This window comes from Bactrocera dorsalis, chromosome 2 (assembly GCF_023373825.1).
Source record: "Bactrocera dorsalis isolate Fly_Bdor chromosome 2, ASM2337382v1, whole genome shotgun sequence".
Classification (NCBI taxonomy): Eukaryota; Metazoa; Arthropoda; class Insecta; order Diptera; family Tephritidae; genus Bactrocera; species Bactrocera dorsalis.
In genome coordinates this window covers 29,995,076-30,019,816 of record NC_064304.1, presented here as the reverse complement: position 1 = coordinate 30,019,816, position 24,741 = coordinate 29,995,076, and the positions used below count along the sequence as shown (strand labels likewise).

Below are 24,741 nucleotides of genomic sequence, written 5' to 3'. Positions count from 1 at the left end.
CCGACCAAACTGGGTGTTATGCGTGGTTTACGCGAAAGCTTTTCGTAAAAAAAGGCTGGAATTATGGACCGACAAAACTCTTGATTTTCGCACCACGATAAAGCACTGACACATACTGCACTGATTCTCGTGAATGCCAAATTTGACAAATGTTCAATCAATATCGTACCACAACCACCTTATATGCCTGATTTAGCACCGTATGACTTCTGACTATGCAACAAACTCAAACGACCGCTACGGGGAAACGGTTTTGAGTCAATTGAAGACATTAAACGTGAATCTCTACGCGAATTAAAAGCTTCTCCGGAAATTGACTTTAACAACTGTTTCGAGGATTGGAAAATATTATTTTGGAGCCAAGGGTGAATACTTTGAGGGGAACAACATAGATTTTGAAGAATAAATTAAGAGCTTTAAAATTATGAACAAAATCTTACTATTTTTTGCTCGTCGACGTATAGAAGAGTAAATGAGAATCATGAAAACAAAGAGCACAACAGAAATCGAACAAAAATGACCATCAACATTTTCGGGCCTCCCGCAGCGTCGAATTAAGATGTGTCGAATTGAATTATTTGTCGATCAGCTGAACAAGAAGCGTTTAAACGCATTAAAACGAGCAGCTTTTCGGGCAGGTAACCGCGCAGTGAACCGATGAATTGCTAAATTGAAATGAGGTGAAACTAAATGGTGAATGAAGCATGCTTGTGTGTGTGGAAATACATAGAGCGCAAGTGGTCAAGAGTATTTCAAAGGTATTTATGCTTGGAAGTTTTTATGATTGAAGGCTTTTTCCTAGATTTATAACTTTTTTGGAGGTTGGCTTAAAGATTTTAGAATGCATAGAGGGTATAAAAAAATAGTGTGCGGATAAATTTTTCAAACAAAATTGAATTTAATAAAATTAATAAAATAAAATAAAAATATATTATATATTTATACATATAATGTATGTAAAAGTCCATTACCCAAAATCATGTGCCTCAACTCATATCGTAAAGCAGATGAGGTGACAAATATCTAGTGAGCACTCAAAAGAGCAAAAATAAGACACTTTCAGTCCGCTGCTTTTCAGATGAAAACACAAATGTCAGTGTTACATTTACATTTATATTTATAGATGAACGTCGGTATGTATTTTCAAAGGGTTACTACATGAGTGTCGCTATTTAGAATTTATATATGGATACAGATGTATGACAGGCAAACATAGATATGTATGTATTTCATGCATATATAAGTATGTACATAAAAATAAATGTACACATATATATACACACACACTAATCGGTAGCTTAGCTCATTGAAATGTACTCGTAGAGCTGAAAAATTTGGCGACACAATCGCGCTCGTAAATGACAGTCTGTGTAGCTACATGTGCTGAGGCTCTACAGCAGGCGCCCGGCCAAGCGGTCAGACCACCAGCATTGAGTGGCAAATATAGGTAGCTAATGCAGAAGTTGGCTTAACCCGTGTGTGCTCGAAATTTTTAAATTAAAAAAATAATTGAAAGTATTTGTAGCAGTATGTGTGTATGTATAGTGTATTTATTTATATAGTATTTATTTATGTGCGAGTATATAGCTAAAAACTGCATAAAAGAAAATAAAATTTTTCGGTTTCTTAATAGAAAAAAAGTTAAAAATTAACTAGAATGATTATTTTTTTTCAATTTCATTAATATTATGGATCTAGAGCAGTTTCGCCTTCTTGAGATGGATCCCGGGTGACATTAAATGACATACTGCCTCCATCGCCTTATGAATCTTACTGACTTTGTGAACCTTTGCTCGCATCAATGAGTGAACAACTACTTTACTTTCCATACAATATGCATAATTTATAGCAAACTATTTTCATTGCTTTCTCAAATTTGATGCATATTTCCACCTTAATGAGGCTTGGGTTCTTACGGACTTTATGCAATTAGCTCTTTATTTATTATTTTATAAAAAAAGTAGCTAAAGACAATTTGTCTATCAGACCGAACTAAGTAACTTAAGGGTTAAAATATTTATTTTTTTCTGTTTTTTGACTGAAAATACTACATTTCTTAGGTAGGTTGTACCAAAAGTACTCAGTCCTAATTGATAGCTTTTCAATTTTAAGCCAAAGAAAATTATTTTACGTAAACTTAAGTGCCTGTTAATACTATTGTGTAAGAAAATTTTTTTACAAATCCAGAAAATATACATATAGTGCTAACTATAACGGCATTTATCTACTATATGTAAATATGTCGGTTTTGTCTCTCCAGTAGCTTCTGAAACGACTACGGTAGACTCACTGAACTTTATGTTGACATTGAAAAGTTTAAGATTGAAATATTGCGATAAAAGTCTTTTGCATGAAGTATATATGAATGTGTGCACGGTTTTATGGTAAATAACTATGTATGTATATATATGCATCGCATAAATGTTTATTCGGATTTGTTGTTCAAGTTTTCTACTTTTCTGCGATACTTTTAAAATGTGCGTACATATAAATATTTACATTTTGGTATGAAGAATTGTAAAAAGTTGAATCTTTTAGATGTTATACATACATACATATATAAAAAATGTTGAATATAAAAAAAAATGGCGAACTTCCAAAAAATGACGAAAAAACCGATTATTTTATATAATTGATCGTGTTAAATTTTTTTCGTGTATTTTTTCGAAAAGTTCATTCAAAAACAAAAATTTGAAGAAAAGGTACCCAAAAGTTAATTTATCCAAAAGTTATGGCTATTTGAAAATAAAAAAGCAATTTTTTTGAAAAATTCATAAAATTTTTGAAGTTGGACAAAAAATTTTGAAAAAATTCTCAAAAATGTTTTTCAAAGGGTAGAAAAGGATGGATAAGTTTCAGCAAAATCTAAAGGTGTCGGGTTCAAAAGTGGTCGATTTGGTATGGAATACCCCATATACAAAAGTGATTCAAGCTTTTCGAATTTATTTCCAATAAAATTATGTTTAGTTATCATATCCGTATAAGAGATAAGCATAGTCAGTATTTGTTTGTGAAAAAATTGTTATACCAACTACTCAAAAATGACCCGGACTGAGAGAAAACTGAATCAATTAAATTTGTTTTGGCATCGTTGTGATCTTGAATGGATCGCCTCAACATACAATATTTTGGTTACTGTTTTGGATGTGCAGCTCGTCAATGCTATACATTGCCACTCACTCTCTCATACTCTCAACCTAAATACGTACATGTAAGTGTATCATTTATTACACAACTCTTATAGTAGTTTTACAATAATTCACAATATTATCTAAGATTTTTCGAGTAGGGTATTATAAAAATATTACTTATATTATGAATTCATACTTGAAAATATATGTAAATGTGTTTTCAATTTATAATCTGAAGTGCGCTAACTCTCACTCTCTCCACGCGACATACTTATGTAATAATACTTATGTACATAAAAAAGGGAGAAGAAAACTAGATATCAGATTCAATATACGTAATATATTTATAGTATTTTTAAATACCTTTATGCTTTCATTAAGTTGACTGATTATCAAGACTTTGCTTTTATAAAGATACGACTCTGATTAATAGAACTAAAATTATAAACAATTAATAATTAAGATAAGGTAGGTACTTACTTCGGACACTGTCTTCAATCTTTATTGCGATTAATTGCATACCTTATGTGTTTTTAGTTAGTACCCTATATGGTAAAGGCCCATTAGGGAATTACTTTTTTGCAAACTGTGACAGAATAGAAATATTTTGACAGTTATTTTTTTGTTGGCGAATTTTGTGTATGGAAAGTTTAACAATCGGTTGATGTGATAGTTTATACTTATCATAAAAATTCTACTAGGAAGTATTTTAAGCATTCTGCTATAGAGTTTTAAATAACCTACTTTATGAAAACCGTAAGCATGTAATTAACATAAAGTGTTCAGTGAGCTTCGTGGAATGGTAGAAAACTTGCCTTATATCATCCAATCAAAAACGTAATAGAAAATTAAGCTCGAGAATTATGTTAAAAGCATCTTTTAAGGAAGGATAGAACTAAGCCTCTTATTGGATTAATTCTACAAATTTTGTTTGACATTCTCAAAATCGTTAGGATCTAAGGCTATTTTCCTTTTGTTTTTTTTTTTTTCAAAAATTGTTTTTAGCAGAGCGTGTTAATGAGACAGAGAGATTTCCATAGGAAAAACAGCAGAAATCTTCGTTTTCTTGCCCTGTTAGACAGATTTGGTCAGTTGTGACTTTTATCTTGTCTCGAATCTTAATAATTCGCCCGTTAACGCTTCCCTCCACTGGTTTAAGGCCTCAAAAAAAACCGACTATAGGCCCTTTCCAGACTGATAATACCACATAAACTAAATTAGACAAATACCATATGTTTGGTAGCTTATTAGAAAAAGAGGTTTTCAAACTTCGAAATATTAGTTTTATAGTCCCGTATTCAGATTTTGGACGTCAAAATATAGTTCGTTGCATTTATATTTTCTCTAGGAGCCTTAAGAATCATGAACGAGAATACCGTTGACCAAAAAATTCCTACTGGGTGCTTGTAAACTCTAAGATTGTTCCATGATTTTTCTTTTATAGAATTTTTTTCTAAATGTAATCAGAATCTTCAACCATTTTAATTACAAGCATAAATCGTGGCAGTTTTTAAGAGCAAAATAATGATTAGCACTAAAGCTTATATGATAGCTCAACATACAGTACACACATAGTACATATACATATGTACATATGTATGTATGTATTTACAGAGATGGGGCTCGCCCTATTCCATCACTACTATTAGGGACTTGTCAAACAGAAATTTACATCTAACCCCACCACCGCCGCCTCAACTCTGGTGAATCACATAGAGTGCGTGTGCTTATTTACATACATATATACATATATACTTATACATACATACATATGTATCTATTTAAGTACATAGGCACTATTTAAATGCAAATGCGATTGTAGCAACGCAATCCGGGTAACCGGGCAAACGGTCGACGCTGGCGCTGGAAGACCGGAAATAAACGACGTGACTTTTAATAAAAGCAAATGGAATAAACAAAAATTCGGGAAATACAATATATGCTTATACAAGTACCAGCAAATGAATGTACATAAAATAATTATGAATGAGTGGAAGAATTTGGAACTGAAGAAGGGAATTATAAGCAACAATAAAAGCTAAAATGATTAGTAGAATTATGAATAAATAAAAAATAAAAGAAACAAAGAAATCGGAAATGTGTGTAGTGATAGGAGAACTTTATTAAAATGCCTCACTTACTACTAAAGTCTAAAAATAGTCAAATTTTATTCGACATTTGAGCACAAAGAATTTTTAAGTAAATACATATGAAGTCGGTTAGAATGGGGATTGAACTCGAACTCTACTGTTAATATGCTTCTCTAACTTTTATCAACATAAGATTTGGATTAAATTTTGTATCGCTGAACAGTCACCATACTACTTATATGAAATTGAATCGGTTACGTTAAGTACGAGGAGCTCAACGGAAAAAGTCAATTAATTTTAGTTAATGTTTTGGGTTTAAAAAGCGTGTCTAGCATGATTTGTATCAAAAAGACCTGAATGTTTTGCAAAAACGACGCAGTGTTAAGGTCGCAAAAGATATGCCTGTCAACGAGGTGGAGAACCCTATCTTCATCAATCGTTAAAATCATCATTACCGGTGACAAGAAGTGAGTTTATGAATCTGACGTTGAAACAATCTAGCGTATGGAGTTTAAAAATTAAGTCGAAACTGTAAAAATCTGATAGCTTATAACAAGTGTTTGGACAATTGCTTGTAACTGGGTATTTATTTCTCTTTTGACATTTCTCTTCAGTAAGGATTGCCATTTCATCATGGAAAGATATACGATCCAACAACGAGTCTTAATTATTAAAATTTACTACCGAAATTCGGTGTAAGTGGCGACAACGCTACGTCCACTTTATGGTCGTCATAATCATCCTCTCAGATCAACAATTGAGCATTTAGTGGAAAAGTAATCGTTCTCAAGCGTCGTTGTGGCGAATTTTGCGAAATAATCTTGACCACCATCTTTACAAGATCAAATTGACGCTACGAGTGGTACAAAGCCTTCAAAGTCGGTCGATAGTTCATTGAAGACATGCCACGTTTTATGCATCATGAATTTGTTCCGGAAGAACAGACGGTCAAGAAGGAATTTTATTTGGGCGTATTGAGGTCTTTGTGTGAGAACATTAGACGAAACCCACCGCATTTGTGGAAGAACAATTTATGGATTTTATAGGAAAATAATAAACCATCGCATCAAGCTACGATTGTGACCGAATTTAAAGCCAAAAATCAACCACCGTATTCACCAGATTTGGCTTCGTGTGATTTTTTCTTCTTCCTCAAACTGAAATTTGGTGAAGCCCAGTCAGTTGATCGAAGAAATAAAACAGAATTCGCTGAAGGAACTGAAGGCCATGGTTAAAAGTGCTGTTAAAAAGTGTTTCGAGGATTAGAAAAATCGTTGGAATAAGTGCATTACATCCGCTGGGGATTGCTTTGAATGCAACAAAATAAAATATTGACGAATAAGCAAGATGTTGCTATAACCAAATTATCGATGAGTGGATATACTACATAAATATCCACTGAATCTTATATCAACTGCTCACATTGTCACTTTTGGGGATTAACCCGCTCTAGCTCTTCCTGAGTGATTTTGCGTCTACTAAGCGCAATTTGCAAATATTTATTTTTAAAAATTCAGCCATAAATTTTGCACAGCTTTTCGAATAATGATACTTGTACGTTTGTACGTCACACACCATTTCAAATCTGCAAATATTTGATTTGCATAGTTTTCTGCAAACACTCATGAATATATGTATGTATTGGAATAAGAGATATATGCCCTGTAGGAAAAATTGAACTAGTAAGGAAAATTTGTGATGAAATTTTTCTTCATATAATATTGAATATACCAGAACCAATATACCAAATTCCAACAGTGTATGAATTTTTGATTTGAGATTTTGCATAACTCATTCCAGACGAGAAATCCTAATTTTATAAATAATTTTTTTATTGTTTATACCAATCGATAAAATATATTTAATTTTATATGAAAATAAATAACTTCACGGAATCTCCTCGAGTTCATAATTATCATTCCTACAAGGTATGTATGTACATATAGTATGCATGAAGGAATGCACTACGTGTAAGGGTACACGCTCAAAATTTGATACATATTTATACAAATGTGCTGTTTTGAAAGATTTTTTGTATCGTTGATGACGTTAATGTCGAAAAAAAACCTATTACGCCACTAAACATTATTTTTATATTTCCATTCCCACTTTGTTTCACTTTTTTTTTAATGTGTTTCAGTTTGTCATATTGTTTGCAATTGTTGCTGATTCCATGCATTTATGTATGTATTTACTCTACTGTTGTGCGTACTTTACTATATATGTAGGTATGTATATAATATATGTATGTATGTGTGTATGTATGCATGTTATGTCTGTTTGAGAGCGCGAATGTTAGTGCTTATCTTATCATAAAAATTTTGTATACTTTTCTTACAAAAAAACCGCAACAACAAAAAATACAATTGCTCATTTTTAATTGCAACATTTTACAGCAAAGTTTTGATTTGAGTTTTTTATAAGTTACATACATACATGTATGTATAGTATATTACGTCCGATCCGTAACAATGAGCCTAGATGGGCACCCTATATTTTTACCTGATAGCTAACCTGGCTTTTCTAGGATATTTTTTCTAAAAATTAGGATTTTTTGAAGCGAAACTGTGATAAAGCCGCAAAATTTTGGGGCTGCAACGAATTTATGTAACACAACAAAACTCAGTCACGCTTGCAGTATACGGACATTTAAATTTCAATCGCTTTATTATATTTAATTATACATTGCTTTGTGTACTACCAAAATGGTTACAAACAAAAAAAGGTAGTGATGCCACTTGTTTCAAAAACTTTCACTAAAACAATTTGATAGCTAAAAATTTTGTATGTGAATTTAGCTGGAGAGGTCTAAGAAATTTTAAGGTTAAAGTAGTTGTAAAAGGCAGAGTTGCCACTTGTTTCAAAACTTTCATTAAAAGAATTTGATAAATAAAAACTACAATCTGTGTAGATAACTGGAGAGGTTTAAGAAATTAAGTATATTTACATATAGTTAAAATTATTTTTCAAAACACACGGATAGAGTTGCCACTTGTTTCAATATTTTCGTTAAAACAATATGTAAATTAAAAACTACACTCTGTACTAGAGTGATTTAAGAAATTTTTTAGTTAAAATTATTTTGCTAAATGCAACAAGTAGAGTTGCCAATTGTTTAAATAATTTTATTAAAAAAAATTGTTAGCTGAAAACTACAATCTGTATATTCAACTGCAGAGGTTTAAGAAATGTTCTAGTTAAAATTATTTTGCAAAACACAACAGATAGAGTTGCCACTTGTTTCAAAACTTTCATTAAAACAAATTGATGATATACAAATTGATGATGTAAGTATTTACATAGATAAAAACTGCAATAGCTGTATCGTGTGTTAACTAGCGAGGTTTAACAGTTAATTTTCGCATAGGGTTGCCACCTGTTTAATAACTGTTAGCCAATCAAGTGCTTGAAAAATAAACAAAATTGTACAATAATCAGACTAGATAGCTTTATGAAATATTTATTTTGTATACAATTTTTAAAAGGGTTGCCATCGTGTAAAAATTTTAATTCAATAAAATTGCCAATTGTGGTTAGGATGAAGATAGCCAAATTTACAATTTCCAGAAACAGTTTTGTACATACATATGTGTGTCAGACATATTTTTCAAAAAGGTTGCCACCTGTTCGCAAATTTTTACTGGAACAAAATTTATAAAATGAATAAAATATTTAAATTACACCCTATATTTTCAGCTGTTAGCCGCATTACATATTTTATAAATTTGGTTTCATTAAAAATTTGCGAACAGCTGGCAACTTGTTAAGTACATATGTATATCCCTGTAATTATGAAATGTGTATTTAATAAAACGCGAAATCGTCGCCAATGTTAATAATTTATTTAAAATAAAATTTTTTCCTATCAAAAATGAATTTTTGTTGAAAATATTTTTTTTTATTAAAAATGTTGTTTCTGTTTTTACGCAAACATCGAAAAAATAACCAATAACAAATGTGAACAATTTTCATTTAAAAGATGTTATTTTATTTTGCTAAAAATGTTGGTATTCCATTATAAAAAGACGGCAACCCTACTAGTCAACTTAATCAAGACTTCTTATTTCGATTAAGAACTTTTTTGTAACCAGAACTTAACTGACAGATGGCTGCAATCCAGACATTGACAAGACTGCCATTAATTTTATTTAATTGGAGTTTTAAAGGATCCAAATCCTTGGAAATGAAAAATAATATGAACATTTTCCGTGCAACTTTTTTATGCCCGTATACTTTTTTTACTATATAAGTTTAATTGAAATTGAAGGAATCTCATATACATATGTATGTTTGCCTAAAATCAAAAGTAATTTGGCATCAATGCATCCACTAAACCCACTTTATGAGGTTTGTGTGCTAAATAAAAATGAATAAAATTCAAAGAATGTACATTTTGCTTATGGTTCCAGCGCCTAGTGGCTGGGAGTATGCGAAAAGCCACACAGTCGCTTCGAAAAATAATGACAAAAGGCACATTTGCGTTCTAAATGGTTTCTAAGAAATTTCTTATCGCGGCACGTTAAGAATAAAAAACACAGAAATGCATAAAAGAAAAAACGATATATAAGAAAGATTTGCAAAACAACTTATAACAATAATAAAATTATGGCGCAATTTCTCATACACACACATACACAAATACAGAATTGCAAAGCAATAACGTAAACATTAGCAGATATGGGAGCAAGAGAGTATATATGCATATATATACATATTTGCATACATATACCTATACATATATATAATTTATATACTCGTATCAAATATATGCGAGAAATTGTGTTAACTAATGCACTCGGCCGCATAAATAAATAACTAAACAGATAAATTGGAAAAAACAAAGTGTTCTTTATCAATAAAATACACGACTGACTTCTGACAGCGTTGCAGTTGAAGTTGCCATCAACAAAAATGCTTCTACAGTCGGAGTCTTCATTAATTTAATAGAATATGTTTGAATTTTTGGCATTTTTAGTTTTTAAAAAAAATTAATTTATCCTTACAACAATAGCTCAATACAATTTATTCTCACTCACCGATTGACGCCTCATGATCGGACATATCCGATAAACTGCACATTGGCGGTGGTATGTCTTTGGTGCCATCATCAGGCTCTTCTTTGATGCGGATATTTGTCTGCAAATAAAGAAAATTTTATTATTTTTAATGAAATTTATTCGTTATAATAAATGCTACATATTTTAACATTGCTGACATATTATAAAGTTGTTTGAGAAAATTTTTTTTACTACAAATCAACTTTAAACTAAATTTTATGACTATAAAGCATTGTTTAAGCGAAAAAGTAGATTTTTTAATTCTACTGTGACAAAGCCCTTAAAGCAACAGCAAAGTAATTAAATCGAGTTCAATACAATCTCATGCCACTCTCCAAGTATTATTCAAAGAATGACAGCTTAGATTACAGGCAATCAGAGCATAAATACTATGTTTTTTAACCTCAATATCAGTTAGTTTTTATTCGTTGATTGAGAAATTGAATCAATTTAGAAAATACTGAAAGTTTTTTATATTCCTTAAGATATTATTAAGTTGGTAAAATAATGCAAAAACAAAAATCCGCGAACAATCCGCTGTTGTGTAGAAACACTGAGGTCAGTCAGTCAGGCAAAACATTTATCGAAACAGCATTTTTAAAATTGGTACCGCGATGTTACCCGAAACCTATGTACATACAAATGTACTTTAAATTTTAACTATAGCTTTACCGTAACGTTACCTACAAAACTGAATAAGATTTTATATTATTTTTGCAAAAAATGTATAAAAAATATGTACTTTTATCGGTTAAGCATTGTTCAAAAATTCTTGTTGATTCGTGTGTGCTGATGTAAAACTAAAAACGAACATAGGCAAATTAAGATTCTTTCAAATAGTTTCAGATAGTACGAGATTCTAGAATCACTGTCGCCCTTCGATAATCTCTAGGAAAAGCTGACTCCGTGATTAGCCCAAGAACCGATATTTTGCCTCAAAGAGTAAAAAAAGCTAAAATTTTTCCCTGCTCTCAGAATAAATTTTTAAATTTGACTGTAGACAGAATATGATGTGGAACAATGATGCGCAACCTGCGAACCCAATGCTCCTTTTATCATAGTTTTAACGGCTGATCCAAGTAGAGGTGCTTTTTTAAATAGCATTTTTAGTTAGATCACGCGTGAGTCGTATCAAGCTGTCATGTTATTTTTATTTAATAAGTGTTGGCATTTTATCATGGAAAGACTTACGTCTCAAAAACGTTAACAAATCCTTCAACCTTATCACGAAAATTCACGTTATGTAAAGAACGTGTTTAGCGCGCTTCGCTCGACTTCTGGTCAACATAATCGTCCTACTGAGCGTACTATTCGCAACACCATCACCTATCTTGAAACCCAGCATTTATTATTGGATAATATTCGGCCGAATAGACCACGTCCAGGACGCAGTGAAGAAAATATAACTGCTGCAATTTAGAGTGTAAACGAAGACCGTGGTGCGTCGATTCGGCGCCTATGGAACCACTTGACGCATTTTACGTAGATATATTAAATTCAAGTCGTTCAAAATACAGCTTGTGCAAGAACTGAAACCGCTAGACTTTCCCAAGCGACATCGCTTCGCTCTATAGGCTCATGAAAAGTTCCAAGAAGATCCGACTTTTACGAGGCAAATTTTATTCAGCGATGAGGCCCAATACTGGCTCAATGGGTATGTAAACAAGCGAAATTGCCGCATTTGGGACGAAAATTAATCTAAAGAGATGCAAGAGCTGCCATTTCATAAAAAAAAACAACGGTTTGGTGTGGTTTGTGGGCTGGTGGAATCATCGGCCCATATTTCTTAAAAAATGATGGCCGGTGATCTCGGCGGCATTCAGACACTTCGCATACATCAATGGATTTATTGAGAGAAAACTCCTGTGAGCAGAAAATTTCAAGATCGTGTGATCGAAAATTGGATTATGGACCAGCTGAAACGCAGCCATGGTCAACATTTGAAAGATTTTAAGTTTGAAGTTTCTGTATTTTTTCTTAAAAAAAGTAGGGAACCACGAAATGGATTACCCTTTATATACTATTAACAAGTCCCTACGTATATCAAGACAATTTTAATATTCATTTATGGACTTTTAGATTAGCGCTAACCTAAATATTAAAAGCCTAAAACAATTAGTGTAAATTTTCTGAATTTTTTTTTAATTTGAAAAATAATGCCTCCCAAATTATTATAAGTATTTATAATGGCAAATAAAAACAACGCCAACAACGCTATTAAAAACACAATCTACACACGCACAAGCGTTTATAATTATAAACAAACAAATAAAATATATGAGCCACTGCACACAACGGTAGTCAATGCCACTGCTGCTGCCATTAAAACGTCGATTAAGTGCAATTAAAACGAGAGCTAACCACTACGTGACCACACATTTTATTACCACGCTACAAATCTGACAGCCCCCGGCGTGGCAATGGGGAACAAGCGTGCAATTACAGCACTATAAATGCACTTATATGTATGTGTATACATGGGTTTGTATGTGCATTGTGTAGAAGTTGCTGTGCACCCTAGTGATGATAATGGGCCATATAGGCTAATCTCAATGATCAATTAAATTGTCTCTCTGTCTATTTATAAACAAGACACTTTTACCCAATTTATTATATTGCATTATAAACAGCATTTATGAAAGATGCGTTTCACACACACACATATATGTATTTATATACACTTATACGTATATTATAGCTGTCGAGTATAATTTTGGACGAGTATTTAGCGACTTATGTGAGGGTTCCTCACAGCACACACGACTCTTTGGCAACAAATATATGATGTGTATGCGACCACCAACCGCCTCGTTAATCAAAACATACTTACATATTTATATATTACATATACATATGAGTGCAATGGTGACACTGTGACTCTAGAAACTTGGCACCCAATGAACATTTTGACTTGATCTAGACTATATTGTATTGGCGGGTTCTTCTAGTTAGCGTTTATGGAGTTGTACTCCATTACAATCGTATACAAAAGCAGCATAGTCATAATTGTTCGTATTCGCTTTTATTTTGCTTTTTTGTTATTGCTATGCGTGACAGTTCCTACAGTCTATAGAAAGAAGAAGCATCCGTTTGCACGGCTTGCCCATATACTACTTGACTCCGAACACTAAATCCAATTGTGCATTTGACTCGAATTGCTTCCACGCACAGTATGCCAACAAAGTATAGAACCACACTCAAAAGCACAGAAAAAAATATTCTAATTTCACAGAAGAATAAAAGACACTTTGATTTTTTAGAGAAGGCGCGCTATGAGCATTTTGCTCACAGAAATATATTTCTTATGTTTTGTACAACTACCTTTAACCTTTCGACTATATTATTTTTGTTTCTGTCAAATAATAAACATTTTTTAAGCTTAAGGCTCAGTAATGGTATTTATCTTAAATTTAAATATGTAACACTTTATTTATCCGATCTCAACTGAACATTTTGTTCGTGAGCAAAATGCTCACCGCGACAAAGCATGTCACTGTCTGGAGCGCGCCTTCTCTAGGGTTAAGGGATATTTTTCGCGACAGAATTATACTTACATATATCACGCTGTATTCAGACACTTGAGGTTATAATTAAATGGCTTTAATGCTATAGGGGTTTCATATCAGCGAGTCCCACAAGTGGACAACTTCTTGGGAGGAAAAGAAAGATGTTTTGATGTCTCCAAAACTGAGAGAAACGTGTTAAGGATTCCGATTTAAGGGCATGCATCTGGAATTTCCGGTCCCTTACTTGGAAAAATTACACTGCCCATCTGGTTAATGTCCTCGTGAGGGTAGAGGTTGACATCAGCGCCATTTCCGTGGGTACATAAAGGAGCGCAAATTTGGTGTCTGATTCGTGGTGAAAGAGAGACTCCATCGCCGAGTTCTGGCATTCACGTCTAGCCACAATCTGCATCAAAGCAAAGTTACTCAACATAAAAAAAGGAATGACGATGTGACTAAGGACGTCTTCTATGAACGCTGGGAGCATACCTATAAGAGCTGCCCCCGCCACGATGTCAAAAACGTGCTTGGGGACTTTAACGCTAGTGTGGGCAAAGAAGGTATCTTTGGCACAACAGTCTGTCATTTCAGCCTGCACGAGGAAATATCTCCAAATGAGTTGAGCCCGATCGACTTTACCGGAGCCCGAAATACCGTTATATGTAGTACTAGATTCCAGCATAAGAAGATACATCAAGCTACCTGGCTGTCTCCGGATCGAAAAGCCACAAACCAGATCGATCATGTTGTGATGAACGGAAGACACGTCTTCAGTTTTTTAGTCCTAGCATTGACTCGAACAAATTGCATTTAAAAAATTATTTTTTTTTAAGACTTTATCAAATTTCAACTGAATTCCATTAAGTTAAAATCGGTTTCTTATTATCCTGCCAAGTGTTTTTTTTCCAACTAGGGAGCAAAAAAATATGTTATATGAAATAATCGAAACTTAATAGCTTAAGAATATTTATTACTACTTTTACTCGAATATTAATTGACGTCACCACACTGTGCCATCATCAAGAGGGCAGCGAGAAAGCCATGAAGTCCGCCAATGTTCTTCTTGTTTGTATAATAATGTACTCGTACAATTTTTGATACGAGTAAGATAGCGAAGGTCACAATGTCAAGTGAATATTTCACAAATACTACAAGCAAATTTATAACAAGTTTGATAACAACAAATAAGTTTCTAACGAAATGTCTAAAAATAAAAATAAGAGGGGGTTGAAGTGAGGTTCTGGTGGGGAAATGTGTGCCTTACATTAAAATTTCTGGTAATTTAAAGTGAAAATCGATAGACATAATTCAATGTGATTATAATCGGTTTTGTTTATTTTTAGAAATATTTATGCTTCTACGTATTGTACGTTCTGTATTATTATTTGTTACGGGTCGAATTTGGAAGAGTGACCTGACTAGAAGCTTCAAAAAATCGTTTTTTTTTTTGCTTAAATCTCTTTAAAAATTATATAAGAATATGTCCCCAAAGTTATAGATAGGAATTCGAAACATTGTCGAAGCTTGAGGAGAAATAGTGGCTGAGAGTCTATCAGGTATATGAGCGCTAGGGCAGACTATGACGCGCGATTTCTCAGTTTTTCATATTTACGATTTTTCTTAATTGGCGGGCAGGATAGAAAAAAACTTAGCATGGATGGAATTGGGAAAACGTTTATTATCCTAGAATTTGGCGGAATTATGAATTTCAGTGATAGAAACTGTTATATAGAAACTATATTCCAAAATATACCTAAGTTAAAATTTTTTATAATTTCACTTTAAAAAACTCAGTATATTCTGTTAACCTTCCTTACTTTCTTCCAATATGGTAATATTCTGAGAAGTTCTGACAAGAGCTAAGATAGGAAACGCGAGAGAAACCCATATCTTGAAGCTTGAAACATTGAAAACAATAATATGCATTTATTTTTTTTGGAGTTAAAAATTTTTTTGCGAAAGGTAAAAATCACATATTAAAAACGAGGTTTTCCAATGAGAGTCATATGATTTCTCTAAAAAAAAAAAACAGACTAATTGTTAAAGAACTTCAGATGCTTTTTATATAAGGAGAAATACAATTGATACGATTTAGTTCTGAATCATCTTTCAAATGGCCTCCACGACATCGCTTGCAGGAACGAATTCGATGAACCTAATTTTCGAGTACTTTTTCCACTAAATCAAGTGAATATCATGGATAGCACGTTCAATATTGACTTCGAAATCTTGAAGAGAGTGTGGTTTACTGCTAAATGACTTGCAATGACTTCAATGACTTCAAATACCCCACAAGAAATTGTCGAATGGTGTTAAATCACAACTTCTTGAAGGCCATGGAATGTCACAATTTCTTCAAATAATCGAATACCTAAACTTTTCTCGACTTGATCAGCTAAGCTGCAACATATATGTATGTACATATGTAGGTAATACTCGTATGCTATTTAGGGAAGCCAATGTCAAGAAATAAAGTGGATCGAGGCTCACTGGTGCATGGGCTGGTGTGCGGAATTGAATATACATAAATAATATTAAAGATTCGATGTTCTCATCTCATTATTTATATGAATTCTTCTTCCCCAAGTGGGATGGCAATTGGTGTGATCTAACAGTATATTACGCCTATGTAAGCAGTTTAGAAGAAGAATATTACTTTGGTTCCACTCTAGAGTCTAAATCACAAAAGCACTGTCTATTGCGTGCCTTTTCACTGATGAAGAAGAAATTATTAAAAAAATAGTTTGATTAAATAAGATAATGAGCTACCTAAATGATATAAACCGCACAGATCTACATACTATATAAGAGTATACTTGTAAAATCTGAAAAAAATACTTTATATTCACAAACAAAATTTCGGAAGTGGCATAAAGCCATAAAAGAATTTCGGTGCTTCTCGACAATATCACTTACGACCAAATGTCCTGATCTGTCTGCATGTATGCGGAGATAATTTTTTTTGAGGTAATCTGATATGCGATCGTAACCAGCTATGAAAACTATAAAGTACAGTACACTACGGGTTATGGAGTTAGTACTTCGTACATATGCACACACATACTTATGGGCTACATAAGTCTATATGTATGTATGTATTTAGTACACATGTTTTTTAATAATTTTGAATTTTGTTGTTGCTTAACCGATTGCATACAGCTGTCTGTCTGCGCCATTTTACCTTTTGCACTGAATGCTATTAAATTTCATTCACTTTCCAAGACACTGCGCAGGCGCACAGGTTCACTGTCCTGCACTGTCATACGATTTTCGGCTTCCAATGTGAAATTCATAATAATAAAAAAATGATATATGCATGATCTATGTATTGGATATGAATATTAGATTACAAAGTGGCGTATGGCACGTCTGAAGATCAACGAACGTTTCCAAGAGAAAAGGATACAATAAGCACACACACACACACACATACGCACACGTTTATACAATATTTTATGGGTTAGTGTGGGTCAGGGTGTGTCAAACGCTCAAACGATCTAAGCAGAGTGCATAAGGAAGCGAAATACGACAAATTACCAAGCACTCACCTATGTTCTTATGTAGGTTTGTATGTGTGTGTGCTCATATTATGCATGTAAAAAGTGCACGTTAAAATGACCGGATGAGGTGCGTGGTTTGCAGTTTAGATTACATCAAAGTTGTCAGCCACAACTGGACAACCGTCCGGCACAATGAACTAACTGATCGATTGTCTCGAATGACTACCGACATGTCTCGCGATCGGAGTAGTTCAGTAGGTAGGTGCGGACGTCGTTGGCTTGAATTTTCCTTATTTTTTATGTTTTTTTCTTTTAGCGATGAACTTCACGCGGAGAAAAAGTCAACTTTTTATTTATAGTCATCAAAGGCATACATACATATATGTATACATATTTATGTGTATAGATTAACGACTGATGGGTAGTCAGCGAGTGACACACGTTGAGCCAAGCATATATTCATACATACATATGTATGTGTGTGTATGTAATGCATTTAGTGTTGCCATACTAGTTAAAAACAATTAGACTGAAAGTCAAGTTCAAAACTTTAAAATATTCTACTTTGAATACGAATGCGTGCTATACAATTTTCTGATCTCTAAAATATCCCTCACCAGGGTTGTGCGCTGAGTTTGGTACCAGCAATGAAAGGAGGAAAACAGCCCTGGATTGTTGTAAACTCGGCTATAACCGCGTAAGCGATGCCTACGCCAATAAAGAAGAAGAATAAAATTGCCGCATATACCTGAACTCCACCGACTCTATTGGTAGTCATAACCTTGAGAGAATTTGATTCACCTTGTAAACGGTATAACTCTAAGCAGAAGATTCGTGTTTAGATTTAAGGTAAAAGCAATGTTTCTAACAGTGAGAAGTAATATTCTGCCTCCACAATTAGATCTAACATAGAACAGAGAAGTGTGACTGCTGTAAAGAGTCGAGAGTTTCTTTTGAATAATAGAGAGTATGATCCTGCAAAAATGTATGGGTTTTCCTTCTTGACAACAGCCAATATTTTATAAGACTTTATCCATGAGCTACACGAACGTTAAGCCGACAACAAAAATATATGTATGTCTATCTAAAAAAGGTGGTGGAAAGATTGGATAAGTTGTCAAGATGAATGAATCTGTATAAAATCTGCAATATTGTGGAAGGAGCTTACTTTTCATAACACCATTTAGTTTCGACAATTGCTATTTTTTATTAATAGGCTTTTTCAGAAATTTGTCTGATATTTGATCTATTTTGGATACCTTAAATATTTTAATAAAAATCAGTACAGCCTTAAAAGTTAAGTTACATTTTCGAATAATTCAATAGCTAATTGTTACTAAATAAAACAATATGACGTTTCAGCAATAGATTGTTAACTGAACGCGAAGACCATACGCTGGTGTCACGGTAGGATAGGTTAGACCATTGAGATGATCCCCATACCAAAGGTAATGCAGGATCCCACTTGGGCAGCTGTGGTCATTTAATATTCTCGAAATTTCTAGGTTGCCAATCCGATGGAACTAGGGTAAGCTCAGCTCTATAACAAGCGATTCCGCTGTGACCTAGCAGCCAATCAAGTCGGATAACAAACTTGATGCTACTGATAAAGAGGTCAAACACTCCTTCACTCGCCTAGAGCGCACTGTCAGCGAGATCAAGGCAGGTATTGCAGATTTTCTATCCGAGCGAATGTTTGTGGTAACTTTAAAACCAATAAAGTGTCAAACTAAGCACTAAAATAAGATATAGAACTATAATTTGGCACAGAAGATTGCAGTAGCAAGGGACACTGCGTGCTGAAAATTTTGAAAAAGTGGGTGTGGACCCAGACTCCAATAAGTTTAATGTACATACATACATATATCCTAAACCACTAAAGCTACTATAGCCAAAATTCGCTTAGGACAATTTTTATAAGTACTTTTACCGACATTGTTAAAATGGATGAAATCGGAAGATAACCCCGTCCACTCCTTATATAACAGTACCATTAAAAACCATAAAAAGTGCGATATATCAACGACAAAATATACTAGAGACATAAAATTTTACACCCGAGATGGTATGAGAGGGTTTTATGAGAGCCGGGTAAAAATTGGACAATGGACGCGCACCGCCCACTTTTAGGTGAAATCCTATATTTCGAGACCCGTCTTACCGATTTCGACCAAATTTGGTTCGTTGCATTCTTCTCACATTCCTTTTTCACAGCGCGAAAATAGGCGAAATCGGACAGCAACCGCGCCTACTTTTAATATCTGACCAAAACATGCCCAAATCCAATAAAAACTGGCTAGGTATCGAATGTATGGACCCCAGTATCTATAGTTGACTTTGGCCCGAAAATATCGGACAATGTATGGGATGTACACTTCAAATTCAGAGAAAATCCTTTCCTAGCAATAGTATCTCTGTATATCAAAAATTAATTGAATCGGGTCAATACTTCCCTAAGCCCCCATATACCTAACAGAACGATTTTCGAGCTTCCAGCGGACTTTATACCGGTCAAAATGTAAGTTATCTCAATGAAAATGAACGAGCGTGTTTCTACCCGATACTACTTCTAACTCCCATATAATATACATATATACCTAAAATTCTTGTTTTTCTAATGAACCTTATGCGGAATATGTAAGTCAGTGTATAAGTTGTACATATAATTCATAAAATTTCTTGGAATCCGATCATCCAGTTGACGTTTTGCACCCTAAGATATTTCCCTGGCTTTAGTTCTCGCAAATTGCAAGAGTATATAATGTTCGGTTGCACCCGAACTTATCACTTCCTTACTTGTTTAAAATAAATATAGCAAAAAAATAAAAAAACAGATACTCAACGCTCGAACATGTGTAAGAAAATTAAAACATTTTCGCCATAAAAACATGCAAAAGTGGCAACACCGTCTACTACAAATATACATACATTTCCTTTTCAATCGACAATTTGCCATATCCACGCTGTCGCATACATATTTCCACATTCGCTTTTGTACTAACAATTATAATTTGCAATTTACGCACATACAATGAACGTCAATTTAGCATTTGCCTTCGATGCGTCGAAGCGTGCCTACACGCAAACAAATACTTATACGCGGCGATCTACACAAGTAGGTGTATGCTACCTGCCTGCACACATTCTAAGGATAAATATGTCTATTTAAAGACACTCATCGTTGTCAACACTGTCACTCAGCGCGTGCAAATGCTTTGCGTCCATATGTGTACATTTGTATATACTTATATGTGTGTGCGTATGTGCATAAATATTAATATTTCTTTGTGTGTATTTGCATAAGCACTTTAAATGAAAGCCAAAAACTACAAAAAAAAAATGATTGCAATGCAAATGTCAAATGTGTATGTGATTATGCATATACATATATACATATGTGTGTGTGTGAAAAGAATAGCCAGTTGCATTTGGCTTTGCACAAATCTGGCTAATAACGTGACTGGCATGGCCAATAAGTCGAGGCACACGTTAATTTCCAAAGCTTCGTCCGCAAAAGAGGATATAAATAAATATGTATGCAAATGTGTGTGTTTGTGTATTTGAATGATTTGCGAACGCGTAAGTAGTAGCTGCCTAGCCCCAGCGGCATGTCCTACACAGCGGCATCCAAACTCTGATCTGCGAAAGACACACATACATATGTATAGTACAGTATATACATATACTCGTAAATACATATATATCAACAAATGTGAACTTTATGCGAACGCAGCGGAAGACAGCGAACGATCGAGCAAAGTGATAAATCAAAGTAATTTATAATGGAAGCGATTGCAAACGCAATTCCTTTGATTTAAATGACAGTTTCACGGCTTCGTAACATTTATTTCGTTAAACATTTATCGCACAATTAGCTAATATCAGTGTGTATCATAAAATATGCTTTGCTTTGGCAGCTGAAGCCACGTTTCAGTTTGTGAGGTTAGGATATGCGGCAAAGGAAAAGAAGAGTTTAGTGATCACGATGACTTCAAGAAAATTGATATTCCATGAAGGCTGTCTTCGATTAGAGAGTGACAGAACAAACAAACTACGCCAGTGGTTCGAACAGACTGGCCACACTTGCAATTTTATGCTCTGAAATTGTGTTCGCTGCTTTTTTATTTGGAAATATACTTTTTCTTTGAATAAAAAATGGTTTCTGTAAGTTGGTTATCTATAAAAAAACCGGTCAAAATAGACATTCAAGGTTACATACGTTTACAACAAACTGAAAGTTGATATAATAACATGATTAAAATCAAGAAAAACTTTAAATTTTATTACGGGAATAATTTAAAAATTTATCTGAGAAGTAGTTAATGCTAAAATTTCGAATTTTCGAAAATCAATATTGTAATTTCTGGTTTTCGAAAATCATTATTATTATGACATCAATTAGCAAATTTCATCCCTTTTTTGGAATTCACATTTTTAAGCCTATAAACCTTTTTCTTTGATATTCCCTTTCTAAAAGCGCTTAATCATGGTTATAACCTAAAATAATTTATTTCTATATTTTTTTCGAATTTTAAAAAATCATTATTTTACTTTAGAATTTTCGAAAATCACAATTTTGAACGTATGTATCTTTAACTCACATAATAAAATCGTTTCATTGCAGTATATCCCCAATCAACAAATTTTTTGCGTTTTTGGAATTTTTGAAAAGCTCTCTTTAAAGCCTATAAACCTTTTACCTTGATATTTCCTTGTTAAAATCGGTTAACCATAGGAGTAACGTAGAATAATTTATTTTTATTAATTTTTCGAATTTACGAAAATCACTCATTTAATTTCGAATTTTCGAAAATCTTAATTTTAAACATACATACATATGTACTCACATAATAAAATCGTTCCATCGTAGGTATGTCTTCAAAAAATCAAAAATCCACTTTTTTTGGAATTTTCGAAAATCACATTTTAAAGCCTATAAACCTTTTACCTTGATATTCCCTTAATAAAATTGGTTAATCATAGGTTTCTTCTAAAATATTATATTTCTTTCCCTTATTCGATTAACACCTTTCAAAAATACAAAAGGTTCCTTAGAAGAACTTGATTGCGATTGTCCAGTGCATGGCAGTTACATATATGCTATAAGGTCTGATATCAAGCAAATGATCAGTTTCTTGGTGAGATAAGGACAGGTGCAAAATTTCAGATCGAAATCTCAAAAACTGAGGAGCTAGATCGTTTATATAAGTATATAGACAGACCGATTACTAAGCACTAATGATTATTTTACTATGACATTTGGAAAATGTCACTATCATACCAACCTAGAAATGAATATTTCGGCGAATGGGTTTTCACGCGAATTTTAAATTAAAGAGTCTTAATATTTTTTGCCCACATAACGAAGGGCTTAATTTGAACTACGAAGTTCTGTCAATGGGTCCAAAATATACATATTATATTCCACATTTATTGAGTGAACGTCTTGAAGATCATATATACATATGTACGTGTACAAAAAAAATTAAATGAAACTTAAGCGTTTAGCATTTTTATCACATTTTCACTTTGCACAAATTATGGGCTAAGGTATTTATGCCAAGAACAAACGCAGTCGCTGTCATTAAACGCACCATAACTAATTATGTGCTTACATATGTACATATATACATATATACATGCATATAATTATAAGTATATCGGCGATCAAGTGAAAAAACGAACTCCCCCACATGCAACTGGTGTATTAGGGATGTACCTTTTGATAATGAATAAAAAGTTTACGAGCCAAAGGCAAGTGAAATAACAAAGGGACAAATTTGGATATGGTCCGGTTTATAAAATCAAATCTGGAGTTTAAGGCTCCATGTGGCAGAACCGGCAATTCGCACAAGAAGCTAGAAGCCCCTATATGTGCTCCTTGAGCTTACAATGGCAAATGTAGAAGCCAAAAAGTAGCCTGAGTTTATCTCTTGGGAGGTTGATTAAGGTTGTTGATTTTAAGATTGTAATCACCCATTTGTTGATACCAATACCCCTCTCTGCCCATGCGGAGTCCCACGACTTCTCCGTTAATTTCTTCCGGCGTTTTCAAGCCAATGGTGTACCACTTGATTGTACTATCCATAAGCAGTAGCTTGGGAGCAGAATCGTTCCATTCAACTTTACTGCTGATGGTAACCTTGAACTTCTTACACTTTTGGTAATGAAGTTCTTTGAGAGAAGAGCCAGTGGTATTTAGCCACTTAAGTCCTTCATGCGCTGGAAAGAGATTATCTGACCTCTGTAAAACACTTCTGCTGTCATTTGAAGCAGTGTATGTTTGGCTACCCGACCGATTAGTAGCTGAAATTCCGCCATCGGACATGTGCGAGTGGCATCCGACACGCAAATGCAGGCGAGTCGTTGCAGCTCCGATAGTTGATGTCCTACAGAAGTCTGCGATGCTTTCGATGCCTCATGCCCCCATTCGCCCCAAGTGTGATAATCGGTCGCATGGTCATGGTGTACAACCTGACAACCGCAGGAATTACCAGTTAGCCGATTGCCCATCATATAATAGAACACCCCTAATGCACCCTCACTTTCGAATGCAGTGAAGTATGAATTAATATAAGAATAAAAATACATACATATATAGCAAATATGTACATATAAATATTTACGTATGTATGTATGAAGACAGCAAATTATGCAAATTCTCGCCACATGCGATGCATATTAAATACAACATCTAGTCGATAAATGCAAAACTTGCATTTTAATGAGACAACATCACCTTTTCTTTCAATTATTCTACAAATTTTGAAGATTTGTTTGATTTAATTATTTTATACAATTTTTTTCGTGAAGCAGATAACTCACCTCGATCAGATTCTTCAGGAACGTCACTCGCCGATTCTTTTTCAGACGCATGCTGCCGCCTGCGCTGTTGCTATTACCGTTGTTGCACAAAATTGAATTGGTATTGTGGTTGTTGTTATTGTTAGCACTAATATTTTGATTATTATTATTTACAATTGCACTAGCACTTACACTGGCACTATTATTATGGCTGTTGCTGTTGTTATTTTGATTATTATTACTATTGTTGTTGTTTATATTATTTTTATTGAATAAATAGTTGGTGTTGAAATTGAGTATCTCACTGAAGTGAGCGTTATTCTTTTGGTAGAAGGAGGCCGGTGCAGTTGGTAGCATAAATCTGGTAGTTGGCAACTCTGTTTTACAAATCGCAAGTTCCATATTGTGCAGGCATCTGTAAAAGAGAAAACATATACTTATAAAAACAATTGTAGTTAAAGTTTAAAAAGGGGCACGAAAAAAATACAGTAACGGACCAATAAATGGAGAATTTTATTTCGAACTTTTTGTACCAAGTATTATGTAATATTTATATGTATATGTTTGTAATTCCTGAAAAAATCAGGTTTTTTATTATTTAATCAAAAAGGTTTAAAAATCTGTAAGATAAGCATTACCATATAACAAGTCAG

The 24,741-nt window shown here is 33.6% G+C and overlaps 1 protein-coding gene across 1 annotated transcript in view; it reads right to left on the bottom strand.

Annotated features, from left to right (window-relative positions):
- The window catches only part of LOC115066544 (ETS-like protein pointed), a 195,885-nt gene extending 171,360 nt beyond the window's left edge, over positions 1 to 24,525 (bottom strand). Inside the window, exons 1-2 of the mRNA XM_049450504.1 lie at positions 24,110 to 24,525; positions 10,258 to 10,357 (exon numbers count right to left, since the gene is read on the bottom strand). Coding sequence (XP_049306461.1) covers positions 10,258 to 10,357; positions 24,110 to 24,490 — 481 coding nt within the window. The 5' untranslated portion in view covers positions 24,491 to 24,525. The remainder of the gene's footprint in view (positions 1 to 10,257; positions 10,358 to 24,109) is intronic.
- Between the last annotated feature and the right edge of the window lie 216 nt (positions 24,526 to 24,741).